Raw genomic sequence first — 16688 nt, 5'->3', positions numbered from 1 at the left:
GAAAAAAATTGTAGTAGCAGCTGCAACTTAATTTTGGTTCTTTTAACTAAATTTTAACCCTATTCATCAGCGTTGCGTTGGTGGTATAGTGGTGAGCATAGCTGCCTTCCAAGCAGTTGACCCGGGTTCGATTCCCGGCCAACGCAAGATAATTTTTTTGCTACCGATTGTCTTTTTCATTCTTCACTTTTTTTAAATTTTCTTGTTACTAGATCATTTCCACTACGCCAAAAGTACGCCTGTATCGTCTGAATCTTTGCGATGATATTTTAGGCGATAATTGTTTAATGTTTGGGCGATGATTCTTTAGGCAAGAAGCCACCAGTGACTGAAAAGAAAAGAGAAACTAAAAGCACAAAACTAGTAAAGTTCTGCGTCTTTCATTCTTCCTAAGCTACAAGCATTGTCATCAGACAGAAAGTAATTGTTCAATATTTCTCGACGTCCACCCTCAACATCAGCCAAACGATTGGCTTAGTAACTTTAAATTTTTTGCGATATATAGCGTTTAAGTGTAAACAAAGGTTTCCAGAACACAAGCGTTCTCGTATTTTCTTCGTTTGAATTCCAAAATATCATATTGTGCCGTTTCGATGCTGAACGAGGCAGGCGTAGGTGGATCAATTTTAACCCGCCACGTGCTATTATTTTCTCCTGCAAAGTTTCAGGAAAATATAATGATACTGCTGTCGCGCAAAATATGCAAAAAAAAATTGGAATTTTGATTTTGAAAAATCCGTTTAAAAAAAAAAAGGAAAAAGGGAAACCCTAAACTTTTCAAACACAAGTTTAATGTCGTAAGAGGATGAGGCATTCCGACATTCCGACATTTCTAGGAAGATCGAAGAGACGTCTGCTCGCAGGGTAATCATTAAAAAGTATCATGTTGATTGTGTTGATTTTTTGCTCTCCAAACTTCCCGCGTGCACCCATAACTCGATTATTCATGCTAAGTATGAACCAAGTTTTTAGCGTTATATGCTACCTGTCCAACGCCTGAGAGCTCCGGGAAAACATTGCCATACGGGGTGTCTCGAAAACACAAACGAACATTTTTAGCTAACGAATAAGTGGCATCATAGTTAATAGAACTTGATTAGCTATGGTGGTACGTTTTCATCCGAAATATGAAGCTCTTGAACAACTTATCCTCGCTCAAACTACTTAAAAGAACTCTTTCATATTTTCTTAATCTTAAATATCTAAGATAAAGCAATCAAACCACTCAAATCTTTGAAAATTCCAAATTTCGCAGAAGATAACGAATTACAAATATGCAAACCATAAATGCATGACCCCATAAGGGCGAAGCTTTAAAAAACTTATCGTGTTGAAATAAAGTTGATGTTATGTTATTTAACAATTATTCGCCGAAGGCGAGGTGAATATCGTCGAATAATCCCCAAGACGAAGTCGAGGGGATTATTCGACTATATTTACCGAACCTGAGGCGAATAATTGTTTTAGTATAATTTCAGAGCTGAACAAAAGAGAAATCTCTAAAAAGTCATAACATTTTAGTAACATTTATTAACATTTTAGTTTAACATTTTATATAAACCGCGCGGAGCGGTTTATATAGCGTCCTATAAGGAACCGCTCGACCAATTAGATTGCTGGAAACTCTTTGCTCAGCTCTGAAATTATACTAAGTTATGTTAATGTTATTGAGATCACTAAAATTATGCGTTACGTCACAGTGGCAGCCCCCCAACCGCTTCCGCTTTCACTTCGTTTGACTCAGTGATCCAATTGTGTTGCGTGAGGTTGTGAAGAATGGCCAAAAAATTATCCAACAGAGATCAAGAATCATTGAAGACTGCTTTTTTAAAATGGGTTTCAGAAAAACGCCAAGATCGCTTGTCTATCCTTATTACTGGTAAGACCGGAGTGGGTAAATCTCGCCTTGTAAACGCGCTTGTTGGAAAGCGAGTTGCGAAGGAAGGTCGCGCCAAGACTGCTTGTACCGACACCGTCACCTCGTACCGCACTAAAATCAATGGCGTTGAAGTAGTTGTGTGGGATTCGCCTGGTCTACAAGATGGAACATGCAATGAAGAATTGTATCTTCAGGACATGAAGAGCAAGTTAAGTGAAGGCCGGTTCGATGTTATGATTTACTGCATCAGTATGGCCGAAGCACGGTTTTATGACGCAGATAAAAACGCAATCCGCACCCTGACAAACGTTTTTGGGAGTAAACTTTGGAAGAGTAGTGTAGTGGCTTTAACTTTTGCCAACTTGAAGACCGAGGATCCAGATGGAGAGGATGACCTAGCTTACTATTTGGGAGAGAAGTACCTCTGGGGAAAAGCAATCCTTGATTTCCTAGCTTGCATTGGGGTTGAATTCGAAGTGCGCCAAGGCATTCCAATCGTTCCGACGGGAAATTATAAAAAACTTAAACTTCCCGAATGTGAGAACTGGCTCTCAGATCTGTGGATAAAATGCTTCAATGTCATGAGTATTTCGTCAGGGTTAGCTTTCTTCCAAATTAGTGAGAGCCGTTTGAAATATTCAGACAGCCCGACAGCCACCACAAGCACGGCAGCAGCTGCCCGCTCCTCTGCAGTTGATGACGGAAATCAAAACCTGATACTCGAGGATGAAAATCAATCAGCTAACAACCTTGATGCTCATGAGACTATCCCAAGAGAAATTCCTCTGAATGAAGAACAAGAAGATGGGCTATTAAAGAGGATGTGGAAGGCTTTCTCGGAATTCTGTGGAGCAGTTAAAAACGTTGGTCATCGCTTCTTAAGATTTTTTACAAGACGGGGTAAAACTATTAACTAGCAAACGATTACCAATTCATGATGAAAAAGTTTTCACATGAAATCCAATCAACGTATTGTGCTCAGAGAACCAGAGATTTTTTTTTTCTCATCTGTGCGTAGAGAATTAATATTAATCATTTCCTGAAGTGTTAATGTTCCACGAAAAGCACGCGAGTCGACTACTGGTCATTCATTGGTTATTTGAGAACCCTGACAAGCAGTCGACTTCACGCAATTTTAAGCGCCAACATTTGTAACATCCATGGCTCCGTACACGCTGAGTCCTGCGTTAGAAATCACCCAGCGTTAGACATGAGATTCATAAATCACTTAAGGCCGGATCGCTTAGGCCCGGTTTAAACGTTGAACTTTATATGTGCCGAACCTAATAATTAGGTTCGACACTATGGGGTGCCATTACCGCCAAAATTATATTTTAAAAATTATTCAGCCTCTTTTTCATTAACCACTTACTTATACGAATTAACCATACTTGTCACAATATTATTTAGCCCATTTCAAAAATTATTCAGCCTTATTTTCATTAACCACCTACTTTTACGAATTAACCATGCTTGACACAATGTTTTTCAGCCCATTTTGAAAATTATTCAGCCTTTTTTTCATGGGGCTTGTTTTCAACTATATCCCAACATAACTTGCGGTATTATAAATATATCCCAGAGTTCTTTTCACATCCTTTTCGTTGCAATATGGCCGACAGTACAGGGATCGCGGATGTTGCACGTTTGCTCTCCCAAGCTGCTACCAATTTAATAAGTCTAGCATCACAAGAGCTTCGAGCAACTAACACTACTTCTGATCTACCTCATGTTGATTGTTAGTTCTTTGGTTTTTTTCTTCCTCTCTTTTGCAGCCCATGTGACGGTGAAATTTTTTGCTTGACTTGATGTTCCACGTGAAGTTGTGTTGCTTACAACTGGTGATGACGCGTTGTGAACTTTTTGGTACGGAGAAAACGCTCGTTTCAACTCAGCTTGAGCTTGATCAGAAGTATTATTAGTTTCTCGAAGCTCTTGTGATGATTGTGGTGCTAGACTTATGAAATTGGTAGCAGCTTGGGAGAGCAAACGTGCAACATCCGCGATCCCTCTACTGTCGGCCATATTGCAACGAAAAGGACATGAAAAGAACTCTGGGATATATTTATAATCCTGCAAGTTATGTTGGGATATAATTTAAAACAGGCCCTATGAAAAAAAGGCTGAATAATATTGTGTCAAGTAATTCGTAAAAGTAGGTGGTTAATGAAAATAAGGCTGAATAATTTTTGAATTGGGCTAAATAATATTGTGGCAATTATGGTTAATTCGTAAAAGTAAGTGGTTAATGAAAAAAAGGCTCAATAATTTTAAAAATATAATTTTGGCGGTAATGGCACCCCATACCCGGCACATGTAAATTTCGACGTTTGAATCAATTAGGATCGACGCTTTTGTATTAGGGTCGACTCTGCCGTTCTATTCGACTGAGCTTGTCGAATAGAACGGGAAAAGATCGACTTCGATTCATACGTCGATCTTCACATGTGCCGATCTTAGTGCACACATTATAAATAAATTAAATTTGTAATTTTTTTCCCACAATCCCACTATTTTTAGGTAGTTGCCATGCGCATAAGATTACATTCGATGTGAAATGGGGTTGACAGGCCTACACGACTCCCCAGCGCGTGTTTAGAATAGCCTATTAAAAGTTTGGCCCTCACGAGTATGTCTTTGAACGACCGCCCTCTTTTGTAAGATACGAGGGGCGGACTTTTGTATATTTCGCTCAGAAGTGGTTGTGTTTCCATTAAATGCCAGTTTCTCATGAGAATTTGCGGATCAATTTTACTATAGGTAGTGTTGGCCGACATGGCGACCGACATGTCGACCGACATGTCGGTCGACAGTCGGTCGACAGTAGGTCGATAGTCGGTCGACAGTCGGTCGATAGTCGGTCGACATTCGGTCGATAGTCGGTCGACAGTCGGTCGATAGTCGGAAAATAGTCGGTCAACATGTCGGTCGACATGTCGACCGATAGTCGGTCGAGATATCGGTAGACAGTCGGTCGATATTTGACCGACACTTGGCCGACACTCGGTCGACACTTGGCCGATGCTTCACCGATACTTCACTGACACTTAATCATATACCTGAGAGTTTATGCCTTCAAATCAAATATTTCTTCAAATCAAATTTTTCAATACCGACACTGCAACACTACATAACCACACGAGCGACGTTCAAACTATATTTACCGATAAAGTTCAGACACTTGACCGATAGACTACCGACACTCGGCCGATAGACCACTGACACTTGACCGATATTCCACCGACACTTGACCGATATTCCCCCAAGAAGCGACACTCCATCTGTCGGTCGACAGTCGGTCGACATATCGATCGACATGCCGACCGACTATCTTCCGACTATCGACCGTCCTGTCGACCGACTATCGACCAACTGTCGACCGACTGTCGACCGACTGTCGACCGATATGTCGGTCGATATGTCGGTCGACATGTCGGTCGCCATGTCGGCCGACATTACCTATAGTAAAATTGATCCGAATTTGCTTTAGGTTTGGCACTGATGGTTGGTATTGTGTAACAAAAAGCAAGATTCGTTGGTTCGTCTTCTGTTTCTGTTGAAGAGCTAGTTTCCTGTTTTTGAAATTCATCTCTGAGTTGTGTTAATGAGATCCTCTGGGCACAGGGGCCGAGATAAGCGACGAGTCTGGTTGTTTATTCGAAATATAAAGGAATGTATCGGAGCATATTGAAGAGTCTTATTCTCGTAAACTTATATCATGAAATGTCTGAGTTAAAGCTCAAAAGAAATGTAAACCTACCTCACTTGCTGTGTATTGTCGTTTCCGTGGCTCTAAATGGCGAATTTGAGCGATTTGGTGGGTTTTGCGTCGACTGTTACTATACGTTATAAGACGTAAGCTGAAACACAGCAAAACGGCCTCAAATCGCGACAAGAACAGCACAGACTACTCTGTATGAAGATAAGACTTTATTTCTTTGATTATTTCACACAACTTTATATTTACGGAGCTCAAAAGTAAGTCCACTGTAAACCACTATACAAACTCTATAATAGTCCACTGTGAAAGAGCCTGTGACAGAGTCTGGGCCGCCTGTGCTTGAAGTCCGAAAGTTCGGTTTTCACTTTACGTCCATAAATTATTCGCATCGCTTTGAGAATCGTAGTGTCGTTGACTCGAGAGCTTAATCTGTCACCTTTAAGACCTTGATATTCATTCTTTTTCAAGCAGAGCATTCTATAGCATTGTTACTTAACTTTACATTCTGAGTCCCACAAGGTCTAACTCGATGGCAGATGAACGAATAATCCGACCTGAAAATTTTGAGGGTCGGCCGCGCGGACGCCATATTTTCAAATTTGATCATATGGTACTTTCGTGATAGCATACATGATAGAGGGCACGTACGTACGTACGCTCGGTCAGTCACGTGACAACCAAACGAAAAGAGGTTGACCATATTCCATGGGTAGGGGGCTCTGCCCCACGCGCGCGATGTACGCGTGGGAGCCCCGCTAAAAGGAAGAGCCTACATTTTTTGTCTCCCTCCGTCCATGTGGCTTACTACCTCAATAGGTGAACGCCCAACTGGCATCTGCAAGGTGCGATTTCGAATCCCGTCCAAATGTGAATCTTATCAGGTCTCTTTTCTGCGACTGGTTTAATTGCAGTTTACCTGCAAATATCGTTTCTTGACTTCTACCTTATTGGTACTTAATCCCGCGGGTTATCGATTACGAGATAATGGTGAGACGATATTTTGCGGGGTTAGATATTCGCGATTTCATCACAAGGCTGGTAAATATGAAATATAGGCATGCAATTCGTGCAAAATATTTTGGCTGGATTGGCTAAGATGGGACTCTTTGAGTAACTTATTTTTTCAACAAAAATACCTTTTGACAAAAATACCTTTTGACAAAAATACCTTTCGATCGAGAGTAAAAAATACCCATCTAATTTATATGAAATAAACTTATATAAGTATTTTGTGGTTTGTTGTCACTGTAGTCTGAACAATTTGAAGGTGGCTGGGAACAGTTTTTCGAGACGCCCCGACGAAATTAAAAGTGCTCAAAAAACTTTTCCTCTTCATAGTCGAACCAATTTTACACGTGTTGGCCAATGGATTGACTAGTTAAGTTTGAAATGGTGGGCGTGGCAGCGACAATTGCTACATGTATTATTATACTAATATTTATATGAGGAATCCCCTAAAATAGTTTCTGATAACGGTTTAAAAGATTCCTCGATAGATTTACCCAAAAATCCAGGATAATCTCCCCTTTAGATAAGGACTCGTGGAAGAGTGAATTCAGGCAAATTAAATCTAGCCGTTTCAAGATTATCATGCCCCCAAGTTTACAGTTGATTTAACTCCCCTGACATGTTATTGTTTACAGAAAGAGCTCTAAATCACTTTCTAATGAATATATTATATTTGTTTTTCGCAGGAAAATTTCTCATTATGATCTTAGCCATTGTGGTTAAATTAGAACTTCTTCACTGAGTCGAAGAGAAAGTACGGCGTCGCGATTCAAAAGTAATTTTAGCTCTAACATTTATGGAGCGAAAAGAAGGAAAAACCAGCCAGATCATTTTAGCCCACGGTCCAGTTGATAAACTCCATGTATTCAGGCAAAAACTTTTCTTTAGTACCATCGCCCAGATATTTTAACAGAAGACGGTACCGTGATTTTGGGGAAAGAAGGAAACCTAGTTTTTATTTTTTGGCGGGGTGGGGGGGGGGGGGGGGTAACGCGCCCCAAGTTATCCGCGTCTGAACTATTCGAACGCTTGTCAAGACGATGCAAATAGAGTAACATTAACATCATGTAAGGCCAACAAGATCCTACGTCTTTACCAAGAGATTCTCTAAAGGACTTAAGAATTAATATTTCTACGCTGAGAAGTTTACATCTTACAGTTGTCATATCGCATGTATTTGGAGTTTTTCCCTGTTGTGTGGCCACCTCATTTATCCAGAATTATCACTAAGCTGGAACAAATTTAGCGTGGCGCATCCAAGTTTGCTCTTAAGACTAATGTTGATTATGAGGGACGGAGAGAAAAGCTGAGAACAAAGGTGACTGATAAGTTCTTGTATTCTCACTACCCTTTCACTGGATAATTAACAATTATTCCACGAGCGCGCGTTGGATACGATGATAGATAGCCAAGAAGGCGGGTAGCGCCGAGTTGGCTATAATCATCTCATATCCAACAAGCGCGAGTGGAATAACTGTTTTATTAAAAACGTTAAATTAAATTATTAAATTTTATTAATTTTTTAGCTCCTTTTTAATTTTAAGCTGACGCGTACGGTTACCGTATTTGTAGATTATGGTATATTGGCTCATATGCCATAATGGCTAAGCCAATAAAAAGTCTTGAATTGCATTATCCAATGATCCAGTTTTTGATAATGCCAGAAATTGTAGGGAGAAGTAACGTTTCAAAATCACTTCCGGTTGTTAAAAGGTTGAGACAATATGCAAATTCAAGTCATGATTTCCTTCTTTATCATTCAGAATTGTTTTATTTCCCTCTCTGATCATATTTCATCTACAGACAGATGACAAATCTAATCAGCAATTACAACACATGTAGGTTAGATACACAAGTACTCTACCATAGGGGTCCTTAGTAACTTGACTATCAATAGCTGCCAGTTATTCTCTAAGCAGTACTTCCCTTACTTCAAATAAGAATTTATGTCGTCACTATGTAATTAATAAGCTCCAAGTACTTCTTAGGTTGTGTTGCATGTCCTAGCTTTACACTAATCATAGAGGCTTACTGAAACAGCACTTGCACAGTGGAGACAGAACTACACATTGAGTATATAAGGCCTTTGGAATAAGTAAACGGTGCCACTGTAGTGAAATATAATTGGTCTCACATTGTTGTGACTTCTGATGTGGATCTATAAATAATGATAATTGACACTTTGACCCCTAATTGTGACTAGCATCTAATTTATTTGCACATTTTTGCCCCTAAATCAGGAGAATAAAGGAAATAATTACCAACAAAGGAAGCCCTTGCTTGTTAGAAAAATTCTCCTTGTCCTTATACACCTTATGAATTGTATAGATACCAGTATGAAGAATATGCATACTGGTGTTAGTGTGCTAAGTGTACACAAAAGGAGTTTCACGCCAATGTCAAACTACAATTTTTTTTTTAAATTTTGTCACTTTCAAGGCTGTGCTCTAAAGGAAAATTGAATGGAGCCCAGAAACTGTGAAATACAGGGGGCCCAGTACATGCTTTGTACGAAAAAACTAATATTCCGGAGTCTCCTGAGAGCAAAAGTATGGTGCCAGGGGCCACTGAGTGCTGCTGGACCACAGTCTTGATTTTACCTGAATTTATGGCCAAACAGTAAGTGTCCTTTAAAGAGAGCATGCATAGAACAGTACATCAATTATGGTCTTACATGAATTTACAAATAACTTTACAAACCAACTTTTTTGATTTCTAAATAAATAATAATGTCACTGAACTTGACTGTAGTTTTTGTGGCTACACAATAACCAGAGCCTCACTTACAGGCATGTTAATGACAGCAGTGATGACAGGAATGCTATTTCCTTGATGCAAAACAAACACTTTGATGGAATCTGAAATCCCTTTATCACTGATACATTCCACAAGAGTTTCATAAGTGTACATTAGTCCTGGCACAAGCAGAGGAACCGTAATGCAAGGCTTAGAAAGAGCGTACAGGGAGTCGTCAAACTGGAAAGTGATGAGTAGGTTGGTGGATGGCACACTTGATGAAATGTTCTGAAGATTCACAGTCAGCTTGAATGCAGGCCCAATTCCCTGAACTTGAGCTGAAAGCTTCAGAGGTTCTGTAGTAGAGGAGGAAATTGGGTTCAAACTTTTCTGAAGTGCGCTAACATATGCCCTTGCAGCCATGAGGCGCAGGAGGTAAAGATCATGTTGGAACATTCTATGCATGCTCCCAGCACTGTCACGCTCACGCAATGTCTGATCCACAAAAAGCTTTGTCTTCTTAGGAACATTGAGCTTGATGGATTGTGCCTGAGGTGGTCCAGGAGTCAAATCCTTGCCTTCAAAGTTGGCAGTTCTCTTCAAGATTTTCACATACAGGCCTCCACTTTTGGTGATGAGAATTAAGGCGCTGTCCTCACGGCCAAACCGACCAAACTTCATAGCTGTGACTGCATCTGGCATTTTTATTGTATTGACGACATACTTCTCCTTGTAGATCCTAACTTCACCATTTTTCAGGGCTACCATGACAGCCTTAAAGCCCCTTGCTTTGTGATCCATGAGATTCATGGTAGTGATACTAGAAGGGAGGTACACTGTCCACAGCTTTTTCCCTTTGGTGGAGTAACAAACCAGTGTGTTGTCCATACACCCCACAATAATACTCTTTCCAGTGCGCTCCAAACCGACTGCTTGGGCTCCAAGTTCAATGCATGCCTTGGCCATCTTACTACCCCTCTTTAAGGTGTACACTTTACCATCTCGGCATGCAACTACAATGCGGAATTCTACGTCAAATAAACCATTGACTGAGATGAATACTGGTACACTGGGGAGGTTCATTCTTGCAAGGACAGTGAAAGCTTCAGGATCAAGAACAAAGACATCCTTACTCTCCGTTCCAATCACCAAACAGCTCACAGCATCGTCATCTGCCACACTCTTTTTCATTGTTCCCATGCAAGTAATCACTGTTTGCCTCTTCAGCGGTGCATGCTTGTGAACACTTGCAAAAGCTTCAACCTCTTCTGGCTCAAGGGAGAGTAGTTTCAGTGACCGCACAGTAAGCAAACCTTCGCTTCCTTCATTCTTTAAACTCTCCAACATCTCCCTGAGCACATGAATGTCGATCTTGTCTTCTTTAGCCTGGTTCCAGAGATCTTGCTCCACAGCATTGACTTCCAGAGCTGGTAGGGTGAACTTAAAATAAGGCCTCAAGTTCTTATAGACATAGATAAAAGGCCCTGAAGCAACCGCAACAGCAGGAGTGCGTGGATCGTTTGTGTCCATGTAAAATGTTACCAGAGCTGTTGGCAGATCAATGATAGCACTCTCCATAAACAGACTAGTTCCCTTAAAAACCTTCAGTTTCATGTCAAATGTTCCTGTGCCTAGGTCAGCCACAAGGAGTTTGTGGTCAGAGTCGGCATTCAGGTCTGCTAGGGAAATTGATGTGGAAAAGGTGTAGAGGTGTGCAACTGGATCCTGGTGAGCATTGAGCCATAAACTTTTTTCTGGAGATTCTTCATTGTCCCTAAGAGGTTTGAAAAAAATTAATAAATGTGAACAGCTGAAGTTTCAACCCCTAGGTAAGGGGGGGTACTTCCAAGTAATAGACTAATGGAGATGTGCTGCTGGATGGGGTTGCATTTTCCTGACTGGATTGACTATAACGGGGTTCCAATTTCAATAGAATTACCAGAATGGAGTCACACATTTTTGGGATTTTGGGGGTAAGAAATTTTGTGGTGAGCAAGGATCTAAAAATTGGAAGATTTACAATTAAAATGTTACCACAGCCAAGATGACCAAGGTGACCAAGATGGCTTCTGCAATTGGGCAAGGAATAGACTATGATGGGGATAGGGGGTTCTGATAGGCCAGTGGCACATACCTAGCAAAAACTGACCCAAGTTCCTACCCTCTCCCCCTTGCGGGAGTTTCAATCAACACTTTCCTGTTGTCGCGACCGTTTCAAACTGTATTTCAGTAGCACAGCATTCTTTTGATACGAATATGAAAGATATTCATGAGAAACATGCAAAGACGGGTAACAAGAAAAAAAAATGGATTTCAAACACGAAAACCACAAGCCAGTCTACGTACTAAACAGTTGCTAAGGAAAGCCAAGATACGATGAAACAGTAGAACACTACAATTTTCTCAGACAATTCTAACCCGGTATGTAAAAAGAGTGAAAACAAACAAACAGGGTTTAAAAATCCGACAGGACTGAAGCTTTCTTCGTAACGATTTTGAGACGAAAAATCGATTGATTAATTACTGTTAATCACACACAGAACCCGAATCCTAAAAATCAACTCAGAAAACGACCTCAAATTTTTGCTCAACTTCACGAAATTTACCCAAGAATTGTTCCTAAAACATACTTACCCATTATCTAAGGAAGATTCCACTAGAGAACTCATTTTTCTATGAAGGCAAAAGTTCGAAATACGACGAAAAAGTATACACAAATACGACAGAGATCAACAACCCCTGCAGATCCCAAGAAACTTAGCGCTCAACACACTCCCATCCCACAACCCCTTGCAAATCAACTTTTTTTTTTCCTCTTTGCGGAGCCTGGAAAAGAGATTTGTTTCCGGTCACATAATTTAGCGCTTTGTCAGAATTACGGAGCATTTAGTATTTAATTGAGGTGTAACTTATTACTGGCGACACTTTTTTCACTCTTCAATATCAAGATGAAAGTTACGGCTACTTTAGAGGGCGATCAGATTTTTAATCTGGACGTCAGTGGAGATCTAGAGATTGAGAATCTCAAAGCCCTTCTAGAATTCGAGAGTGGTTTGTCGTCGTCCCAAGTTGTGATTTATCACAACGGCCGTGCTCTTGTTGAAGAGAAGAAGACTTTAAATGCGTATGGGATTCACGAGGGCGATGTCCTATTAATACAGCGCGTTGTGCACTCCCCGCAACCTTCAGTTCAGTCGCGTGGTAAGTTTTATCTTCAATTTGATGGTTAAGAATTATTTGTGAAAGCATTTAAGTTAAACATCACGTGTGACTTTAATTGTGTGACAAAGTCTTCTTTAGAGTAGGGAAGACTATCTCACCAGTAAGACAAGTCTGCCAGAGCTGAAATCATCCAATAGTTCAAGAGATTACCGGCTTGAAAAGCCAGGCGTAAACTTGCGACATGATGATGTAATCACGAAAACTGGAGTATTGTTTGTGGCTGGCTCATACGATCTACACATGCACAGTTGTTTAAACGATTACATCATCAGTTCGATAAGAATCCTTTAACTCCCATGAGTGATCAAGACTGAATTTCTTCTTACAATATCGATATAATGTTAAGCAGAGGAATGACAAGAAAAAAGAAAAATATTAAGAATTGTATGTCAGACAGTAAGGAGAATTGCAAATGTGATCTTGGGAGTGAAAGGGTTGAGATAATATTTCCCCTGAAAAAACGTCTTTAATTTTTAAAGAGTATAAAAATGTTTTCAGTTTATTATGTTTGTGGCTCAGTTAGTGACTTGCAGCAAAAATTCAATAATTAAGTAGATAGAAATAATTCTAGATAAATCTCCACATAATTCATCTTGAAATGAATTAAACCAATTGAAGGGACCCACACTTTTCCCTTTACATGTCCTTTGGTGATTACATGGAGAATTTGTTTACGTATCAAGACAAGGCTCAACACTAACAGTAGCCAACTAGCCACAGACTAGTAGAAATTCAGTTTTGGCTGACCAAATTTTTCCTTCTAGAATTTGAAACAAAAAAAGTGTTTAATTGTTACTTGTGGCCTGTGTGAAAAAGTCAATTGGACTCTGTTGTGTATTTTCTCTAGCAGTTACATGGTAGTTATGAGCTAGATATCTTTTCTTTAAATTCTTGGTTAGGAGCTGCTCCAACTGGTTCAGTGAACTGGGGAAGTATACAAGTACCAAACAGTTCACGATCTGCCGGTGGTAATCAATCAGCCCCAAGACAGCTTGCACAGCCAAGGGTGAACACAAGAAGTGCCCCTACTGGTGGAATAGATTGGGGAAGTATACAAATACCTAACAGTTCATCTCATCCACAATCTGCTCGCACTCAAGCAGCCTCAGGACCTCCACAGCAACCTAGTGTGGATACGGACAGTCCTGAGTACATTAGAGACATGTTCTTGGCTGATCCCCATCAGCTATCACTCCTTAAAGAGAGAAATCCAGAACTTGCAGATGCATTGTTGAGCGGTAATTTGCAGGCATTTGCTGCTGTGCTTCAGAGACAAAGACAAGAAAGAGCTGATAAAGATATGCAGAGAATTCGCACTATGAATGCAGATCCCTTTGACATTGATGCTCAAAAGAGAATTGCAGAGGAAATCCGTATGTCCAATGTCAATCAAAACATGGAAATAGCCATGGAATATTCACCAGAATCGTTTGGTAAAGTTGTTATGCTTTATATCAACTGTAAACTAGATGGACACCCTGTTAAAGCTTTTGTTGATTCAGGAGCTCAGATGACCTTCATGAGCTCGGCATGTGCAGAGAGGTGTAGCATTATGCGGTTGCTAGATCACCGGTGGGCAGGGATCGCTAAAGGTGTGGGAACACAGAAGATTGTTGGGCGAGTTCATGTTGTTCAGATCCAGATAGGAAATGACTTTTTACCATCTTCCTTCTCTGTCATGGAAGATCAACCTATGGACTTAGTTCTTGGGCTAGATATGCTTAAGAGACACCAGGTGAGAATTTGTGATTGTATTGTAGAGCAAAAGTTATCCATGAATATTTGTTGGTACAAAATATAGTTGTTCTTTCTCTCTCCTTTAACTCCCAAGATCTCATGATCAATTCTCCTTTCAAGCTGCCACAGATTTCCTCATGAATTAGTTTCAAGAATTTGGCATCAGATCAATACAACAACTTTTACCTGATAAGTTTAAGTATTCTCTTTACCTGTTTGCTGGATAATGCATGGATATTATAGGGAGAAGTTACCTGTTAGTCACCTCTGGGAGTTAAAGGGTTAAAAGCAAGCTGATGACAGAGTAAGGAGAGTTGAAAGGTACATGTATGCAAGGCTGTGCTCTAAGAATAATTGCAGGGAGCCCAATGTTCTGAAACTGTGAAATCCAGGGTGCCCAGTGTATGCTTTCTATGAAAAACTAAGATTCCTGAGTCGCCCAAGAGCAAAAGTAAGGTGCCAGGGGCCATAAATACTCCCATGAATGACCAGGACAGAATTTCTCCTTACAATATCAATACAATGTGAAGCAGAGTAATGATGAGAATAAGGAAGAATATCAATAAGGGGATTATTAGCTGATCCAACACTAAATTCTCTAAACGTATATCAGAATTGTATGGCAGACAGAAAGGAGAGTTACTTAGGAGAGTTTTGGAGTGAAAGCATTAAACGAAAATCATAAAATAAAAAAAAGATACAGTCAGACACAGATGGATACTTTTCTTAAGTATAGCTTCTGGAACGTACTTTCCCATGGAGTGACGAGCATTTAACTTCCCCTCACAGTATAACCTCTGAATCAAACAAAGGTTACGAGAATAAAGGAAATGATCACCAACTTAACAAGCCCTTGTTTATGAAATAATTTCTGTTTGTCAGCACCTTTGGAAATGTATAGAGGACAATATGGCTAATAGGCTTACAGATGTTAGGGTATACTCTAGTTGGCATCATGTTTTCGTGCCGCTTTGTGGCACTCTTAATACAATAAAATTCATTTGAGAGGTGGAAATGCAGGAAGGTCAGAATTTTTTTCAATTCAATTACCAGTAGAATTCAAAATTGTCACATAACCTGCACTTCCCTAATACCCACAGTGACGCATGTTTAAGGAAAAATCAACAGATTACTTGCGGGTAAATGGCTGGAAATTATGGTAATTGGCTAATATCTTGAAACAGTGTTGAGTATTTTGGCAAAGAAGGTAAATATTATGTGGTTTCACCTTAGCTGTGCTTCCTCTACAGTGCTGTATTGACCTGAAGAAAAATGTCCTGCGGATTGGTACCACTGGTACAGAAACACCCTTCCTAGCTGAGTCTGAGTTGCCAATGACTGATCGCCTGGCATTCAGTGACGAAGGGGAACAAATGAAAAACGTTGAGGACAAACAGTTGGTTGAAATGGAAGACAAGGAACTTGCAGAAGCAATGGAACAATCAGCTAAGGAGGCCGCACAAGGAAACTCTTCCAAATCTTCATAATAGTCCCTAGTGATAGTGTTGATCAATAAGAGAAGACCAATATCTACTCGGAAATGCATTCATTATTCCAAATGTTTGTGGCTTTTAGAGCTCTTGCCTGCAGAGGGACCTTCCACATCTAGTGTGGCCTAGTTTGTATCGCATTCTGTTTCCTCAAAATCTGTTTGACAAACCTGTAGTGTGCAAGTGTCACAGTGTACTTCTCCTCTTGTAGAATTAGAATTTGGTGTTTTTATTTTTAAAGAGACAAAAAACAAAAAATGTAAATGTTTTTTAAAAATATTGATGTTCTTGTTCTTGTTTTACCTGCAAGGTCAGTTTTTTTAAAAAAACTACAAGGAGGATCATGAATGAATATTGATTTGATAATTACCAAAATTTAGCCATATTTCTGTTGGTCAAGTCTTCCCAGAAAACCAAGTTGAAAGGTGTATTTTGTGGTATTTATTTAATCTTGGCTTTGATAATTTTGAATAAATTTTTAAAATAAAACAATTTTTTTTTGAGTCAGTAACAGCAATAGCAAAGCTCTGGAAAGGATTGCATACATTTAGGAAAAAAATTTCCAAGAATGGACATGTTGGTCAACTATCAAGTGTCTTTAGAATGGATGTTGTCGAGACAGCGTTCAACTTATATGATGAAATAACTGAAGGAGTGAGTGATAAAAAGCCACAAGTGCCATCTGATAGACTTTTGAATTCTTCCTCTGAATTGTCTTTAAATCCTTTTGGAAACACACAAAGTGAAGATCACATCAAGTGTACCCCTGAACATCAAGACATGAGTGACAGTTGTCAGAGAATAGAAATATTTTCACAAAAACAAAATGCTGTTCGTTAAGATTTCAAAAGAATGTAGTTTGGCTCTCTGTTATTTAAACCCAGAAAAGACATCC

The 16688-nt window shown here is 39.8% G+C and overlaps 3 protein-coding genes and 1 non-coding gene across 4 annotated transcripts; 3 read left to right on the top strand and 1 right to left on the bottom strand.

Moving 5' to 3' along the window:
• The first annotated feature begins 74 nt into the window (after positions 1-74).
• Positions 75-146, top strand: Trnag-ucc (transfer RNA glycine (anticodon UCC)). Its single transcript has one exon. It is a non-coding gene; the product is annotated as a tRNA-Gly (tRNA).
• Positions 147-1719: 1573 nt separating this feature from the next.
• Positions 1720-2923, top strand: LOC148724579 (uncharacterized). The gene has a single exon (XM_088730472.1). The coding sequence runs from the start codon at positions 1777-1779 to the stop codon at positions 2794-2796; it is 1020 nt and encodes a 339-aa protein (XP_088586598.1). The 5' UTR covers positions 1720-1776; the 3' UTR covers positions 2797-2923.
• A 5428-nt stretch (positions 2924-8351) lies between these two features.
• LOC111327152 (BBSome complex member BBS1) lies at positions 8352-12126 on the bottom strand. The gene is made up of 2 exons (XM_022931263.2): positions 11979-12126; positions 8352-11118 (listed from the first exon to the last, which is right to left on the bottom strand). Exons 1-2 carry the CDS (start codon positions 12011-12013, stop codon positions 9369-9371), a joined length of 1785 nt encoding a protein of 594 aa, XP_022786998.2. The 5' UTR covers positions 12014-12126; the 3' UTR covers positions 8352-9368.
• Positions 12127-12179: 53 nt separating this feature from the next.
• Positions 12180-16296, top strand: LOC111327151 (protein DDI1 homolog 2). The gene is made up of 3 exons (XM_022931262.2): positions 12180-12545; positions 13466-14301; positions 15554-16296. Exons 1-3 carry the CDS (start codon positions 12293-12295, stop codon positions 15788-15790), a joined length of 1326 nt encoding a protein of 441 aa, XP_022786997.2. The 5' UTR covers positions 12180-12292; the 3' UTR covers positions 15791-16296.
• The last annotated feature ends 392 nt before the right edge of the window (positions 16297-16688 follow it).

This window comes from Stylophora pistillata, chromosome 8, assembly GCF_964205215.1.
Source record: "Stylophora pistillata chromosome 8, jaStyPist1.2, whole genome shotgun sequence".
Taxonomy (NCBI): Eukaryota; Metazoa; Cnidaria; class Anthozoa; order Scleractinia; family Pocilloporidae; genus Stylophora; species Stylophora pistillata.
The sequence above is the reverse complement of the archived record's forward strand: the minus strand, read 5'-3'. Positions and strand labels throughout refer to the sequence as shown.